We start from the raw sequence: 19,867 nt of genomic DNA on the forward strand, positions 1-19,867 counted from the left end.
TATCCCTCTGCTATAGTATAATCATCAAAGGCACCTCTTCACTTGCCATTCACATAACCATTCTTCAAAGTGTTCTTAACTTCACAAATTTTCCTCCAAGCCCAAGAGCTATATGGGGTAGCTTCCTAAATATTTGTATATTAAGATTTTGTTTCCATATTTGTGTGGCTTGTTCCTTTGTTACAATTCATTAATATATGGATATTAGTGTATGTATTACTCAAGATATTGTGTTACCTTATTTGTGCAATATGTCACCATTGTTGCTGCAAATAAAAGTTGGATTCAATCGAATGGTAACATATTGCATCAATAAGTTAACATTTTAGCATAAGTAGAATTTGTGTATAATTTATTTTCCTATTTGCCCTAACTAAGTCAATATTTTAGATTATTCAAATAAATTTGTGAATATTTTGTTTCCCTATTTGTAGAATTTGTCACCATTTCCTTGTCGAGTTAAATGTTTTCACTGTCATTGTCAATGTTGTTTATTTCTATTTTCGCCATTGGAAAATTATTTTTTCTATTACTGCCATTGTAAAAGTGAATTGTTATCTTTATTGTCATTTTCTGACTTGTTTTACCTGCTATATTAGGTTACTATACTTCAGTTTTTCTTCAATAAAGTCATTCTATTTTTTCATGAACTTTTTATTAGATAATTAGGAATTCGTTTAATAAATCATAATCAAACCATATTGTTTGCCTTTTTGTTTCCTCAAATCTTTTATGTCTTTTTTTTTTGAAAAAGATTATCATTTCAGTTCATTAATCATGAAAAGAAATTACATTTGCAAAGGAAACTAACCACTAGAAAGTAAACAAACTAAGAGGTAAACCAAAATATAGATCTAGGAATTTAAGGCATCCAACACCAATGATAACCGAGCCCTGTGATTAATCATAAGAATCCTAATTGCAGCAACAAATTTAATCTTGTTAATGATAGCATCCAGCCGCTTGCACTCACCCCTGAAGATATGCCTATTACGTCCTAGGCAGACTTGGTAAACAGTAGCTGCAAGGGAAATATGGAACCAATACATCCTCCATTTAGTACCACCAACATCAAAATAAGAAAGTTCTTGCTTCAAATTCTTACTAGGACGAGAAATTTTCATCCATTGCAAGATAGATGACCAGACCTGATTGGTGTAGGAGCAATTGAAAAAGAGGTGAACATGGGTTTCCTCTTGATGTTGGCACAAACAACATCTATTAGCCATATGGAATCCTCTAGTTTTAAGATTGTCCACAGTTGATAAAGCCTGCTGGGCAACCATGGAGCAAATAATCCGATGGCTAAGGACAATCCCTGAATGACTAAGATTGTGAGTCTAATTCTCAATACTAGTTGCTTGTCTGAGATAAAGGTAAGCTTAATTAGTCTTGAATTTGGAATGTTGAACCCAACTCTGAAGCAAAGCTCTCCTATTTTGGATAGAACCAGCTTGAGCAAGGAAACTATCTTTGGCTTTGATGCTTCCTTTGAGACTTGAAGAAAACTGATTTTAAATGGAGAGAGCCCAGATAACATGATGAGGGAGAGTATAAGCTTTATGCCATCTGGCCCAGATACCTGTCCCATCAAAATACAGTTTCCAAACCCACTAAATAATTTGTAGACTAAATTTTATACCCATATGCCATCATGATGAGTGAAAATATAAGCTTTATGCCATCAAAATCTTCGATGTCATATACCCATATCATTCAATTTTCCAAACGCCGTGAAAATTAAAGGATTCGAATTCTTTTTACGAAAATTTTCGTAAAATAAAGGTTTACCTAAAAGTCAAATTTTTCTCTATATAGTTAACTAAAACGAACCATTTGTATTTTTCTCAAAAAAATTTAATCACCACAATTTAGTTTTTTCTCATTTACAACTTGTGTTCTTTCTCAATGTTTATCACATAATTAAATATTTTGCAGACTAAATTTTATATAAAAAAAAAATTTTCTACCACTGATTAAAAAAAAGGGAAATTTTTGTTCAAGTGAGAAGATGAAATTTCTGTAAAATTTTAAATTCACGTGGTGTTTTAATTCATGAGTCGGTCAAGCGATGTTGAAGATTTTCGTAAAAAAAAAATATCTTTACGTTACGTATGGATTTTTTCTAAAACTTTATGTTTTTATATTACGAAAAGTTTTGTAAAAAAATTTCAAATCCTTTAATTTTCATGACGTTTGGGAAAATGAATGATATGACACATAAGATTTAAGGAAATTAAAAAACAAACAGTATGGTTTGATTATGGTTTATTAAATGATTTTTAAATTATCTAATAAAAAATTAGGTTATTTCATAACAATAATCCATCATATAAGTGGTTTGCATTAATCACTCCATCCTATCAATAATCCCAATTAAATCCAACATAAGCATCGTACCTTCTAATAAGGAACCAGCTGATATTTTTTTATATTTATGTGTATCAAATAAACCAAGTACTTGATTCATCACTTGAAAATATTACCCATAAACATTACATATACCAACTAGGTTGTTCAAAAACTATCAAATATTGCAATATAAACTTAAAAAATATCAATTTGGTTCGTTATTAGAAGGTATGGTGCTTAGGTTGGATTAATTGAGATTATTGATAAAATGGAGTGATTATTGCATACTACCAATAGGATGGATTATTGTTATGAAATAACCCTAAAAAATTCATGAAAAATAAAATGACTTAATTAAGAAAAAATTGAAGTAATAGTAACCTGATGTAGCGGGTAAAGCAAGTCGAAAAATGGCAATAAAGATACTAATTCAGTTTTACAATGGCGGAATAGAAAAAGTTATTATACAATGGCGAAAATAGAAATAAACAACTTTAACGATGGCAGTGACAGCATTTAACTCTTTCCTTGTCATATTTTTGAATATATGCACTATGTGTTTTTGATAACTTATTTATTAGTTTCTTTGATTTTGATTTTTTTCCACAGAAATTATTGTGCAACTCCATCCGTTCAAGGAGTTAAAAAAAAGTTGAGGCTGGAAACATGTGAACTAAAAGGGTAGCATGTGAAGTAAAGTAAAGTGGTAACCTATGCAAATGGTATCAATATGTTGGCTTTGTAAAATATTGAACCGAGATGGAAACATGTGAACTAAAATTTTGACATGCTGAACAAATTTTTTTTTTTTTTGATAACAATAAAGGGGAGGAGGGATTACCTAACCATAATCTTAACCACTAGACTAAGACATCCATATTAAACATAATGATAACACATTTTGGAGTTCATAACAAATTTAACTTAAAGGGTAACATACTATATTAGTAAGTTTACATATTCAACCAATTAGTAGTTTATAAGATTGAATGTCAATGTATTCAATTGTGGTAACATGTTTTACTGAAATGGTTACAAGTTTTACTTAAATTGAATGAAATATGGAGTCGTTTGGTTGATCAGGAACTTAATTTTCCTAGGAACTTTAATTTCATGGGAATTAAGTTCCTGCATCCAATTCGGGTGAATTTGGCAGAAGTGTTTGGTTGCTCATATAGGAATTAAATTCCATGGGAACTTTCAATAATCAAGGGGGGAGTAGGTAAGCCAGTTCCTACATCATGTAGGCATTGGAAGTTCCTAGGAACTTCTAATTCTCTTATTTTCCAAAAGATATGGCAACCAAACAGGCCATGTTTTTGCAATTCATGGGATTTTCCAATTCCTGTGTTTTTCAAGTATCAACGAAACAACCTCTATGTTTTTTTTAACAATGTTGTACTAATGTGTATTGAACCTTTTTCAAACCTATTGGTTTGTAAAATATGTTGGTTTCAGATGTAAAACATGTTGGTTTATAAAATATAGAACTGAATTAGTAACATGTTAATCTTAAAGGGTGACGTCATGTAGGCATTGGAAATTCCTAGGAATTTCTAATTCCTCCATTTTCCAAAAAATATGGCAACCAAACAACCCATGTTTTTTGCAATTCATGGGATTTTTCAATTCCTGTGTTTTTCAACTATCAACCAAACAACCCCTATGTATTTTTTTAACAATGTTGTACTAATGTGACAACATATTGAACTTTTTCAAACCTATTGGTTTGTAAAATATGTTGGTTTCAGATGTAAACCATGTTGGTTTATAAAATATAGAACTACATTAGTAATATGTTAATCTTAAAGGGTGACAATATGTTTTTTGTCCATGTTCTAATAATTTATTGCCATTATTACCTCTAAATTCTTCTATTATAAATAATTATAAGTCATACATAAATTGCAACATGTGTTAATGACGTGATCACTTATTGAACTATTAGGTGTTTGTTTCCATATTTTACGAAATTGTGAACATTTATTTCTAAATTTATAGAGTAATTATTAATACATAAAATGTTACCAGTTTAGTTTAACAGTGTTATCTAGTTTTATTTGACAACATTTCTCACAAATATGTTACCATTTTCATGAACAATGTATTGTTTAAAAAAAACAATACCATTGCAAATGAACGCATTCATCACTAATAAAGCTATCATGTTGTCATTAATAAACTTAACAAAAACACAAAAATAATGAAAAATAATTAAATTATGTGAGAACCCATCTAAATAAGAGAAAGAATTTATAAATATGTTTATGTGAAACCCTCAAATTCAATTCCAAAATAAGTAGAATGGTCACATATTTAATAAAAGATGCTACATGAATAAATTTGATGGGTCAATTTTCTTCATACAATAAGTATGAATAACTACACACATAAAACCCATTATTTGTCCATAAAATAGACCCAAAAATTCTGAATAATCTATATGAACTTTTTGTATAATGATAGACTTTTTAGTTTGTAAAGAAGAAAAAATGCAAGATGAACTTATATGAGGAAAGATGAAAGAGAACAAATCTTAGCAGTTAAGAATTTTAAGAGAGTAATAAAGAACAACAAAAAATTGTGATCTACAATTGTGATCTATTTCATTAAAGAAGAAATATTATCATATAAAATTAAAGAACAAGTAACATTAAAAAATAAAAAATGGAGATTATTTACCTACCACAAGATATAAATAAATATGAAGATTTCTTATTCAAATGGTTTTTGGAGAAAAAATGGAGTACAAAAAAATGAAGAGTTATAGTAGAACATTTGAAGAAGCAAAAAATAGAGAATTAGATATGAGAAATGTGAGTGATTATACTAGAAAGTTAATTTGGAAGTAGTGATTTGAACTCTCTTCTTCTGACTTCCTTGGGAAGATGAGGAAAAAAAATATCACCCTATTTATTTATTATTGACTTACGCTACTGCTACTACTAGACACAATGAATATAAAGTTAACATTATTATATTTAATAGGTTAAACTTGACCCGTCTTATATTTCAGACGGATCCTTCCGTCTGAAATAAGAATTTGTGATTGAAAGTAGGTGCTAACCTAATCACGATTTTCAAGAATTTCTTCTCTACAATGAAAGAATCTAGCTAGCGTTCCTTCTCATGGCCCAACGGGATCTACTCACAATAACATACGAGTATTACTATGTTTAACCACGGACTCAATACAAGTCTAAGCAAAGAAAAAATATTATTATTTTATATTTGAGACTCAACCTAAACTCACTTATTTCTTCCACTTTATCTCTCATATTTATCAAAATACTCTAAAATACAAGGAGGAATCCACTTAAGTCTACTTTTTCACTCACAGTTTACTATTCACTAATCTCAAGGTGAGTCTTGGAAACTTAAAACCCAAGTTAATACAAATGAATAGTACTCTCTATTTTATTACATTAACTTAGTATGTATGAGCAAAGTATGAGTTTGAGACCTTCCCTCAGACTTTGGATAATCTTAGCCTTAACTCGAAATTTTTTTTGGATCTCACGGAATAAACTAAGTATGTCCTCCTCAATCAATAAGAAGCTTTCATTCCTAATATTCTTTATAAACATAAAAGTAAATGTAGGAGGATATTAAAAATGAAAGTTCTTTATTGTCTAAGGAGGACATACGTATTGTCCTCGTGGAGGATCTAATAAATTTTCATTTAACATCTTGCATCTCTGTTAAAAACAACAATTCTCATTTGAGACAGTTTATTCAGTCTGAAATCTTCAAGTGGTATTATGTCTATTTTATGGTTAGATGTGACCATTTTTAAATGGTCACATTTTTATGGTAAAATGTGATCATTTTAAAATGGTCACATCTCACCATAAAATGGTCATTTAATGTCCGTTTGAAGGCGTTAGACGGAGTGGGCCGTATGAAGTGAGACTTGCTGCAAAAACGATTATTTTCTATTAATATAGATCTTGTGCATTGCATGATATATGGAGAATCTTACTACTCCCTCCACTTTTTAATATATGACGTTTTGCTTTTTCGAGGCGAGCCTTTGACTTTAATATTTACAAAAAAAATATTTGGTAAAAAATTATAAAAATTAAACCATTAAATTACTTATGAAAAACTCTTTCATATGAGTATACATGTCACTATATTTAACCATATAATTTGAGAGATATTGAAGAGAGAAGTGTGTGTCTCGAAATGTGAGAAAGTCATATATAGAAAAACGGAGGGAGTATTTATTTATAGATTTTAGATTGAGAATCTATTAATTTTTTTCATTTCTACCCTTACAGAAATAATTTGTAACAACAAAATTATGTTAAGAAATGTGTATTTGATTAAAAATAAAATATTTTTTTGCAGTTATATCTTTTTATAAATTTCTCAACTTAAATGGAATTTTGCCAATTTAGTTATAAATTTTCGTTTATTTTCTTATTCTTTCCATTTTTTATAATCGGATAATTCACGTGGTACACTTGAACTTTGCCACATTGCACATGATACCCAATATTTTAAGTTTATGTACATAATACCCTTTATGTTTGATTTTTCTCCATAACATACCCTTCTTATCGCTAAAAAAAACTAAATTGATCATAACTCCTAAACCGGAATTCAGAATAGGCCAATTTTTGTTCTAAAATGATCATCTCGTCATACTCTATGATTTGAGGAAAAAATGTCGACTGACGTTTTGTCGGAGTTTTTTTGTATGAAAACCTCAAATTAGCCATAACTTCAATCTTAATTTCCCTAAGAACAATTTTTGTTTTGTCAAATTATAGATCTCGAAGAGTTAATAAATTTGAAAAAAAAAAAAAGATTTGGCGAAATCCGATTTCCGGTCTATGATTTATGCTCAATTGAATATTCTAAGAACGATAAAAAGGGCACGTTATGTTTGAAAATCAAACCTCAAGAGTACATTGTGCACAAATTTAAAAAGTTGGGTACCACATGCAAAATGACATAGTTCAGTAATACCACGTGAATTTTCCGTTGTTTTATTATTGAAGTTGAAGTGGGAATCAGAAGGGAAGTGTAACACCCCCATCTACCAAAGAGTTTTAACAAGACCTTCCTTAGCAGATAAGGGCATTACCATCTCAATTGCCCGAGGAATAATAAATATCAAACGTCAATGAAAGAGCAATTAAGTTTATTACAAGTTTAACTCAACAAAAAGGAAAAGTACAACTGATACAACAACTATCGACTACGGCGATACTATCCATGCCATGACTCAGTGACTGACTCGTCCCTCCAAAGCACCCAGCAAAGCTCCACATACCTACACCTGCTAAGACTGACTGCTCACCATAACGGATCACGGTAGACACAACACAAGGAGAAAGACAAACAACACCACACAAGGTCAGTAACTCAAGAACAAACACAAAAATCAAGGTACAACATACACAAGCCAACTCCATCTCCAACCACCCATCAACCATCTAACTAGCCCGAAGGAAAAAGTCCTGCCAGATTCCAGAATATCCATCACAAGTTCGCAATAGATATTCTACACCGCCAGTGGGGGACCGCAACCTTTCCCACTTTAGCCCCACTCATCTTCATCGAGCGAATAACCCATGTCCATTAATGTGCACATCCCCCTTGTGTAGGAACCACAAGGGGCGAATCAAGGGCGTGGAGCTATTTTCGAGATGACTCCACTCAACCGAGGACGCATCTCGCAAACACAGACAACCACAACCAATCACAATATCAACACCAATCGACAACACTATCATAACATCAAACAATCAATAGTACTGAGTACGAAAACCTACCTTTAGCAACCAGCGGCAACACCGCATACAACCATATGAAGAGAAAGCAACCACCTTTACCACCTATCACAAACAGTATGACAAACTCTATTACTACCAAGCATAACCACAACAAAATCTAAGGATGATGATGATGACTTACCTATGGTCGGCATTCCGGCGACATAATCGCTACCAGATTCATGCCTCCCATCCCATGGTGTCTCCAAGCATAAGGGTTCCAACAGATGAAGGTTGGCGAAGGAGAGAAATGTATCGACAATTAGGTTTAGGAAGAAATTAAATGAAAACTGATTTTGGGTTCACGACTTCACGATTTATATTTTACTGCTGAACTCGACTTACTCGATCGAGTATGGGACTTACTCGATCGAGTGACCTCTACTCGATCGAGTCACTGAGCTACTCAATCGAGTAGCCTACGCTAGATCAAGTTTCCTCATCCCAAAGGTTATTGTAATGTAAGGTCAAACTAACAAAGATCTCAAGAGGTCTAAACATGTGTCTAAAGTCAGTCAACGGGTCCCTAACGGGGCGGGTATTACAGTCTTCCCCCCTTAAAAAGAACTTCGTCCCCGAAGTTCAACTCATCGTCTCCCACAACCCATGGCGTAACATAAACTAAGGTAACTGACAACAACTCAACTCGACAAGAACTATTATAACCATTTCCAACATACCACCCAACTGCTCATGCCAACTACTCATCATCATCATCTATTTCTGCGAATGTGACCATTAAACGCAACTTCCTTCCGAGTCATCAGCCACGTATTACAAACGAAAAGACACGTTACCACAGACTATTACTTCTATTTTACCAACCGGATTTAACACCGTACAACTTCATACACCATACACATTTGACACGAACACTCTATTTACTCGTCCCACAATTAACCATTAAACATCCAATGCATATTAAATTACCAACCAAATATTCAATATCCATTTAAATTATTTATACCACAACTTATATTACACAACAAATTAAATTACTTGATAATTTTACGTAACAAATGCTTAAATTATTTCCCACAATTAAATTATTTAACAAAATAACGGATAAATTACCAATAAATTACTCAAAAGAACATATTTTTTTAACATTTTTCCCACGCGACATTACTCTTCCCCTCTTAAAAGAAACTTCATCCCCGAAGTTCCCCTTTAAGACGAATTATAAACATTACAATAAAACGAAACCCATTAATTATTTTTGACATTACTAGAGCTAGAAGAAGTCTAGAACATGATGAAGCCAAAAATCATAATCTAATTCTCTGACATTACGATATGAACATACGGTCCTGTGGGCACATCAATGAAAACCAACAACACAAAAAGATGTAATTAGGCGCAGCAATATCACTGATTTATGTGAGAAATTAAGTAATTTGCTCATTTAATATTATGAAAACACGATCATCCAACATAACTATCCCGAACCTATTACGAACAATTACATAAACTTAACAACCGTTTAGAACGATACTTAAAGAAAATTAATAACCACACAAAGTGAAAACTATCGCATACCGTCTTGATACCACATGTACTTAAATATGAGGCATAAGAAAGTGACCAACAACCATGAGAACGATAGATGATATTAACAAGGTATGCCCATAATGCCAAATAACACAAGAAATCATTTAATAAACTCTAGCAGGGGTACTCAATCGAGTTGAGCTTACTCGATCGAGTAGGGATCTGGGGCACTCGATCGAGTTAGCCATACTCGATCGAGTATACACAGGTTAGTGGGCTCTTTAAAATTCACCCGTAGGCTACTCGATCAAGTTGAGCCTACTCGATCGAGTATCCTCAGGTCAGGCTGCCCTAACACACGATATACTACCAAGATTCGGGGTTTCATCCCTGGCGTCATGTACCAACATGCCAAGTCCATCAAATCCAACAGAAAATACGGCCTTATGGCCAAATACAAATCGCAATAAATTCAAGTACCCATAAAACAAATGTAACAAGCTAACACAAATCCGCTAAAACAGGTACAAACAACAAGAACCATCACTCCAGTCCCTGATCCTCCTCCATCTCCTCATCACCTCTCGTGCCTGAAGGGCCAGCTCCTGACGTGCCTCCTCCGGTGGTCGCTTCTATACCGGGATCTCCTCATGCTCTACATGGTGCAAGGCACCCATAGGGGTAGCTCGTGGGGGCTCCCTATGTAGCCGGGTCCACTCCATAGGAATGAAAGACACCGCTATCATTCCCCACGCCTCTCCACCAAACAGGATGGGCCAAGTCGGTCCCAATACCCTGCACATAGGCCGTCTCATAGAGGTTCCGAAGTACTAAGGCGTTGGACACCCTCTCCGTGAGCTCACTCACCTGCATCTGGGGGCTAAAAGACGACAGGTACCTGGGATACTGGTATTGGGGTGGTCCAGGCTGCACCGTCTGGGACTCTCCAACCACCTCTCTCACTCTCCTGGGGCCTCTCCCCACCCTGGGTAACTGGTCCTCCGTCCTAGCGTGGTCTCCCCCCGACCGGCTCAGGCATCTCCCCTAAAAGGTCGTCGATGATCAGATAGGTCTGATAGGTAGGGGTAGGCTCATCATCATCTGATGAGTCCGTTGTAACCGCAGTCGCAGCCAACGGCTCAGTCACTGGGAGATGGTCCGGGTCGGGCACCCTCATCCAACTCCTACCTCTTACCCTCTAAGCTAACCCACCATCACTCAACACTCTCAACCACTTCTGAGAGATAAAGTAAGCCTTGTCCATCGTCGGGACAATGGAGGTAAAAGGTTTGAGAGCCGAAGAGGCCTCAAAACTGGTCAACCTCTCGGCTAAGCGAGTGGCAATAACACCATAGCCGAGGTAACGGGTCGAAGACTTGGCCATCAAGGACAAACTGGCACACACGATAGCCGGGGCACTATAAGCAATGCGCTCCCGACGGGTGGGGTTCAGGTAAGCGACTAACAACATGACCTCTTTTGAGTTAAGCTTACTAACATCTTTCCTACCATAGAGTAAACATGTCAAGGCTCGGAGGAAGATCTTCAAAGTCACATGCTGAATGTCATTAATCAACCTGTTACTCGAAGTAGGGGTATTTCTACCAGTGAAAAAAGGCATGTAGCCACTAGCACCACACTCATTCGGGACATGTCTTAGATATCCCTTCTTGGCCCGTGAAAGCCTCAGGTTATCGACGAACTGGTCAAGGGTCGGGTAGAAACTAGTGTTCATCAAACGGAAACCTATTATCTTCTCCGCCACATCGTAAGTGAAAGAGGTCATGAACTCTAAGGTCATAATGGCATAAGAGTGTTTCTGTAAGTGATACAACCCCTCCAAACCCAGTATCTCAAATATATGCCGGACATCTACTTCTATTTTCAGGTCCTCCAAAATACTCGTGTCGATGCACCTAGTGGGTCTCATGGGGCATCTCATCAACTATACAAAAGCATCTCTTTGCTTAAAATCAGCAAAGATTATCGTAGGGTAGTTCGGGACTGGTGGAAAAACAGAGCCTTGACTCCCTTCCCCTACCTCTACCTCAACGGCGCGTGACCTCTTGCTTTGGCGGGTTGCAGCTGCAGCTCTAGGCATCTATTTCAAGATGGTTTTAGCCACACATCGGGTTTTACAATTTCAAAGTAAACTTTCCCGAAGGATTCATACAGAGAAAAACAACGATTAAAATGGATTTATTCGCCGAAACAAGTAAAATTTTGAGACAAAACAAGAATTTTCTACCTCCCTTTACTCTTATAATTTTATAAAAAGATGGTTTCAAATCTCCAAAACACCAAGTCTTCACAAGTGGTAGAAGTAATTGGACCCTACTCTCTCAAAATCAACTTCACAAATTGATTATTATTACAATAATTGAGGCAAAATTTCAGTTTAAGGCACCTTTAATACGGAGTTTTAAGACAAAATTTTGGATGAAATTAACCAAAATCAAGCACTAAACATGATATTAGTAGCATTCCCTACTCTATTTCGACCTTTAAAGATGCAAAAGATGAACAGAAATCAAATTTTATGAGTAAGCCCGAGAAAATTCGGTTCACATATAGTCACAAATCGGTTCAATTTAGCAATTTCTAACATCAATAACAGTGATTCTAGGTGATTTCTATCAAAATACAATAATTACAAAGCAAACATTTTGGGTATAAACCGAAATCCAGAAAATTCCAACACTAACATGCCTCAAATTGATTTAAAATCAAAGGAGAGAAGTACAAATTTACCATGAATAAGTTTGCAAATGGATTGAATGAATGAATGAACTAGAAGGATTTGGGAGGAAATCAAACACAAATTCACCAAAGTTTTGTAGGGAGAGAAATTTTATGAAGGTTTGTAGGTTTTTTGAATGAAATAATAAGAAGAAAGAAGGTTATAACTCGAAAAGCTTTTACGGAACCCGTGTACTTTAGCGATGTACTCGATCGGGTAATTGCGGTACTCAATCGAGTAGCCTCTACTCGATCGAGTTAGGGGTACTCGATCGAGTATCCACTTGGCAGAATAGACAACAATTGCATTTTCCAGCAAATTTGATCAAGTGACCCACCTACTAGGTCGAGTAAGGCCTACTCGGTCGAGTACTCACTCGTACTCGATCGAGTAAGATTAAACAAGCAACAAAAGATTATGAATTCGATTAGTCGTTTCTGCAAAACAATAAATCGTTCGGAGTCTAAGGTATACTTAGAACTCGTCACTAATCATTTCCAAACGATTACTATCGATTAACATTACCTGGCATATAACATGATTACCGCAATAAAACATTACTTCTCCTATTCTACTGCATTTCAAACAACATACGATTCAATCCGGCCATGACATCCTTTAACTCGCATGTCTACTTATGACAATAACAATTTTCTACTCATACTTTTGCATTTCAATTCTACACACAACAAGCTCTTAAATTCACATGTGCGTTTATATCAATTACGGCATTCCACTTATCCACATATCAAATTTTACAACACTACATAACATGTTCATATAATTTGTCAATACAGAAACTGAAGATTGTTACCAACTTTCACGTCACCACATATCTTCGTGTATACTTCCCACGCACCTCACCATTCATCAACATACACTCACGCATACACAACTATACAAGCAAATTGCACATTCCGATTCTATCACTTGCACACACAAGACATCATTTCATACTCATCTATATACATATATCTATTTCGTACACTACACACACATACCCACACACCATTCCTGACTCGATATTCCCATTCGGAGTGGCTGACTTAAGCATATTGGGGCCAGGATTTTGGAATGAGAGCGTCTTCTCACCCAAAAGCAAGCAATTCAAGGGGGTCCCAACACACATACACCAGGTTCATTTTACTAGACTCACTATGTTAATTGGGTTCATTGGTTACAGATTCCAAAATCGTCGCTCTGATACCACTTTGTAACACCCCCATCTACCAAAGAGCCTTAACAAGACCTTCTTTAGTAGATAAGGTCATTACCATCTCGGTTGCCCGAGGAATAGTAAATATCAAATGTCAATGAAAGAGCAATTAAGTTTATTACAACTTTAACTCAAAAAAAAAGGAAAAGTACCATTGATACAACAACTAACGACTACGTCGATACTATCCATGCCATAACTCAGTGATTGACTCGTCCCTCCGAAGCACCCAGCTAAGCTCCACATACCGACACCTGCTAAAACTGACTGCTCGCCAGAATGGATCATGGCAGACACAACACAAGGAGAAAGACAAACAACACCACACAAGGTCAGTAACTCAAGGACAAACACAAAACACAAAACACAAAACACAAAACACAAAACACAAGGTACAGTATACACAAGCCAACTCCGCCTCCATCACCCATCAACCATTTGACTAGCCCGAAGGAAAAAGTCCTACCAGAATATCCATCGCAATAGATATTTTACACTGCCAGTGGGGGATCGCAGCCTTTCCCACCTAAGCCCCGCTCATCTCCATCGAGCGAATAACCCATGTCCATTAATGTGTACATCCCCCTTGTGACGGGAACCATAAGGGGCGAATCAAGGGCGTGGAGCCATTCCCGAGATGACTCCACTCATCCGAGGACGTACCTCGCAAACACAGATAACCACAACCAATCACAATACCAATACCAATCAACAACACTATCATAACACCAAACAATCAACAGTACTGAGTAGGAAAACCTACCTTTAGCAACCAACAGCAACCCCGCATACAACCATATGAAGAGAAAGCAACCACCTTTATTACCTATCACAAACAGTATGGAAAACCCTATTACTACCAAACATAACCACAACAAAACCTAAGGATGATGATGATGACTTACCTATGCTCGACATTCCGGCTACAAAACCGCTACCCGACTCATGCCTCCCATCCCATGGTGTCTCCAAGCATAAAGGGTTCCAGCAGATGAGGGTTGGCGAAGGAGAGAAATGTATCGACGATTAGGTTTAGGAAGAAATAAAATGAAAACTGATTTTGGGTTCACGACTTCGCGATTTATATTTTACTGCTGAACTCGACTTACTCGATCGAGTGTGGGACTTACTTGATCGAGTCGCCTCTACTCGATTAAGTCACTGAGCTACTTGATCGAGTAACCAATGTTAGATTGAGTTTCCTCATCCCAAAGGTTATTGTATCATAAGGTCGAACTAATAATGGTCTCAAGAGGTCTAGACATGTGTCTAAGGTCAGTCAACGGGTCCCTAACAGGGCGGGTATTACAGGATGTGCACATTCTAAAGAGCAGACTGTAAAGCCAATTCAACATTGTTTTTATGTTAGACAGTTAAAAATCAATCCTAGTTTGTTTTTGGCTTGATTTTGGCTTTAGATATGGTTTTTGGAGGGGGTCACCTTGGCCTCCCTTGTAGTATCTTTGGATGCAGTGTAAATCTTCTGTCCTATTTTGTGTCTCATCTCCCATTACCCCTCCTTACGACACATTATCACTTTAATATAAATCATCAATATTTTTATTACTTCAAGCATGATGCATCACAAGATTAAGAGCTTGTGACACAAGATGGCACACAAATGTGGGACAAGTGATCTCAACTCCTTTGGAGGTAACCCATAATTCTCATTTTATTTAATACAGAGTACATCTTGTGATTTATGAAAAAAAAAAAAGTAGATGTGCTTTTTTAAGGGAAAAAAAATTCATGAGACTTATTTTTAAATATAAAGAGGATTATTGTTCAGCTTCCTTAGCAAAATTGGCAGCAACCATAATTTTAAGGAAAAACTACAAATAATCACTACGTATTTCCGTATTTTATAAATTACCACCACGTATTTGCGTTTTTACAAATACCCCCAATTTCCACGGTATATTCCCCAATCACCACCGTATTTTTACCCCGAACATCGTTTTTCTTATTTCCCGACTTATTAAGTGTGATTATTTACACGGATTTCCCAAATTACCCACCTTTAGTTACACAAACACACTCATTAGTCATTACCCATTAATAAGTCTAATCCTCGTCCTTCCCCAATTCAATCAAACACACTAAACCTAAATCAGTCTCGATTACTGATTATTGACTGATTTGATATACCACCAGCACAATTCTCCATCCCAGCCGCCACACCGGAACTACCCTCTACCCCATCCTTCCTCTAGGTCATTGTCGTCGAGGATGATGATGACGATAACAACCCCGAGACCGGAACAACAACTGTATCATCATTTGATAACAAGGTTACCAGATCTAGACCAGTGGGGTGCGAGAGTATGAGGAGGATTTATTGATTGATATGCAAAGATTATTGATTGATTTACAAAAGATTCTTGCCCCATATTTTACGCCAGGAGAGTAAGATTAATTGGCTTATAGTCACTGATTTTAGCATAAATTTTGGTCCGTTAAAACATCTGTTATCCCAAATGTTACTTAAGGAGATTCCAGGCATGATTCCTATGTGAAGAAACTCAATTCCTTTTGCAATTCGCATAGAAGCAGCTATACGTAATAGGGATTTTCAATAATCGATTAATCGATTTAGGGTTAGTGTGTTTGATTGAATTGGGGAAAGATGAGGATCTGACTTAGTAGTGAGTAATGAGTGTGTTTGTGTAACTAATGGAAGTTAATTTGGGAAATCCGCGTAAATCGTCACTTAACAAGTCGGGAAATAATAAAAACGATGCTCGGGGTAAAAATACGGTGGTGATTGAGGAATATACCGTGAAAATTGAAGGTTATTTGTAAAAATGCAAATACGTGGTGGTAATTTGTAAAAATACGCAAATACGTGGTGGTTATTTGTAATTTTTCCTAATTTTAGTTAGACAATTGGAGAGTTGTGACCACCAAAATAGTTTATTTCATACAGTTTTTCTAACGTGTCCTTGGAGTGTACAAGTGTACATTAAGAATGTAAAATAAAAAAATTCACAATATTTGAGTTTATACTAGAATTTCTCATGTATACTTACGAATATTTCTACATTTAAGTTTTAAATGTGTATCCTTCAAGCATACGTTAGAAACTCGTGCACAGTCGACTCCTTAGTTATCTCACCGGCCTTCGGGTATAGTAGACTTTTCTAATGTTGTGATCGAAGAAACTCGTGTTAGTTCCATTGTTCTCCATCAACAGATATCTTATGTCCCCACTTATTTCTTCTTGTCATAACACTAACTTTTGTTGTTTCGTATTTAATGTTAATTATTAGAATACCTCACATGCCTAGAGGGCATTGTAACCTATTTATTTCTACAGTTCAACTCATTATAGACGGATAATGACCCTCTCACAAAATGAAAGTGAGAGGGAAAGTGGGGTATCCATTTCCACCCACTTGCCCTCCTACTTCCGTTTTATAAAAGGTCCACTATCCGCCTATAACTATGCACTAACGAAAATTTGTGTTATTTTTAGTGTAAAATGTATTACAAATGACCTCATTTATTAATAATTGATAAATATATTTTTTATTTTTTTGAAAGTCTAGCTCTGATATTTATACCTAATTTTTTTTTACACACCAAATTCTCACCTCCACTTCTAATACCATACAAATCTGTCTAGACCTGTCAAATTCTGACCCGACCTGTAAAACAGATCTGATCTGATCTAATCCGTTTTTTCAGGGTCAAGACCTGAAAATTTCAACCCGGTGACCCGTTTGACAAAAACCCGAAATGACCCGTTATTTTAGGGTCAAGACCTGACCTGAACGGGTCGACCCGTTGGGTCAAAGGTACATCAAGAATTTTATTAAGATATTAATATATATATATATATATATATATATATATATATATATATATATATATATATATATATATATATATATATATATATATATATATTAGATTTGAAAAAATAGTTAAGATTTTTTTTACTACTTAAAATTACAAACACGATTCAAAAGTTAATTTTATATACTTTTATAATATTTAATAATAAAAATATATTAAAAAAATATTATTTTAATAATTATGTCAATATAATTAATGAGCGTGAATTTGACAATTTGGGTGTAATCAAGTAAAATTGTGTAAAGTTTTCTGACAAGTGTACACACAGATTTATCACACTATTAAAATAACACTAGATTTTTAGAATAACGTTAGATTTTTCTTTCAATATTCGGTTAGTTATCTCACGTTGCCAATTATTAGAATAACACTAGATTTTTCTTTCAATACTCAGTTAATTGAAGGGTAATGAGTGTGGATTTTACCATTTCGGTGTAATCAAGTAAAATTGTGTAAAGAAGATTAATTAGAGGATTAAGTGTTTTTTTTTTAAAAGGGTAATTAGTAGAAAAAGTAAGGTAATCATGTAGAATTTTTAAAAATATAAGGTTACCTTGTAGAAAATTTCCAAATTCAACCACATCACATACTTAATGGACAAAATTGACGGGAAAAAAGTTAAAGTCACGACAATACGTATTAAAGGAGTTGAGGGTTACCATGTGTAACACCCCGACCCAAACCTAGGGTCGGGAGCGGTCAGTTATGGTAGCTCTTCAGGCTGTGTACATAGCTCACAGATCAACACGAATCATTTCCAGCGCATTTTGTCCTCACTTATGCGCATCCCGGGAACCTTCCCAAGAGCTTACCCATCCTAAGACTACTCCAGTCAAGCACGCTTAACTTTGGAGTTCTTTTGCATTGATAACCAGAAAAGAAAGTGCACTTTGTTGATATGAGTAGTATTTTCAATCCCTTTAAGCACTAGTCATTTAAACCTATCAAAGGACCTCTTCAATTACCGTGGGGTGTTATAATCACCCCCACTTGAAGAAAGTAACGTCCTCGTTGCACCTGGGAGCATAACCGCTAACCCCGAATCCTCTCCCGCTAGCTGGGTGATCACAATGGAGCGTATAATAACTGCCTCCTATCACCATACGATCGCAGGGTTGCTCTGATACCACTTGTAACACCTCGACCCAAACCTATGGTCGGGAGCGGTCACTTATCGTAACTCGCCAGGCTGTGTCCATAGCCCACAGATCAACACGGGTCCTTTCCAACGCATTTTGTCCTCACTCATGCGCATCCCGGGAACCATCCCATGAGGTCACCTATCCTAAGACTACTTCTAGTCAAGCACGCTTAACTTTGGAGTTCTTTTGCATGGATAACCAGAAAAGAAAGTGCACTTTGTTGATATGAGCAGTATTTTCAATCACTTTAAGCACTAGTCATTTAAGCCTATCAATGAACCTCTTCAATTACCATGGAGTGTTACACCATGTGTGTTATCTGAAAAGTAGGGTTACCATGTAGAATTTGAAAAAACACAGGGTTACCATGTAGAAAAACCCAATATTAATTTTAAATATGTTTAACACTTTTAAAAAATATTTTTTTGATTAAAAAAATCGTTAAAAAAAGCCGTGAGAAATTATTTCTTGACCCGTATTCTGACTCTAATTCGACCGTGAGCTGTATGACCCGACCTGTATCTGACCCAACCCATATTCGACCCAACCCGTCCGACCCGTTTAACAGCTATCTGTGTGTACAATTGTAATGTGCAAGTATAAGAATAAAAGCGCTTTATATATCCTGCCAGTAGTGATTTTAGTGAGCATTAATTTGTCTTCGAGATAATATTTTATATCCTTTTGACCTTTAAGAGAGTTTTGAAAAAGACTTAATATTAATATCATTAAAATAATTTTAATTTTTAAACTTTCTTATTTGCTAAATACATCATCGATTAAGTTTCGTTCATTATTTAGCTTTTATTTTGGCACAAAATTAAGGGGAGATGAGGGGACTCATGTGAGCTAGGTCGTCACACTCAATCAAACACATTTATAATCTCAACAAACAGCCAGCAAGTGGTTAAGTCGAGGTCAATTCACCGGACGGTGTGTTTTGAGTTCTAAGTCTATCTATTTCAATTTATGCGAGTGTCACAATTATTAAGGTTTTGGATTTTAAAATAAACTAATGAATTAAGACAACAATACCAAGATGTAAACAATCAATTAAAAGCACTAAGGTGTCATGGGTTCATAGGAGTAATCAAAGATCTCTACACATGTGAATCTAAATTGGGTCAAGGTTGTAGTCCGACTATGAGCCGAGGCTCTCGATCTTACAGTCCTACCTAGGCTGAGTCGGGTTAGCTCTAGCAAACAGTCGTTCTACCCACTACTATAATGCATGGTCTAACAACTCCTAAGGCTCTTGATCTTATACGAGTCTTTAATAGAT

The 19,867-nt window shown here is 35.5% G+C and overlaps 1 protein-coding gene across 1 annotated transcript; it reads right to left on the reverse strand.

The window, feature by feature from the left end:
* Positions 1 to 854: 854 nt before the first annotated feature.
* On the reverse strand, positions 855 to 1,286 carry LOC141595114 (uncharacterized). The gene has a single exon (XM_074415087.1). The coding sequence runs from the start codon at positions 1,284 to 1,286 to the stop codon at positions 855 to 857; it is 432 nt and encodes a 143-aa protein (XP_074271188.1).
* Between the last annotated feature and the right edge of the window lie 18,581 nt (positions 1,287 to 19,867).

Source organism: Silene latifolia, chromosome 8 (assembly GCF_048544455.1).
Source record: "Silene latifolia isolate original U9 population chromosome 8, ASM4854445v1, whole genome shotgun sequence".
Lineage (NCBI taxonomy): Eukaryota > Viridiplantae > Streptophyta > Magnoliopsida > Caryophyllales > Caryophyllaceae > Silene > Silene latifolia.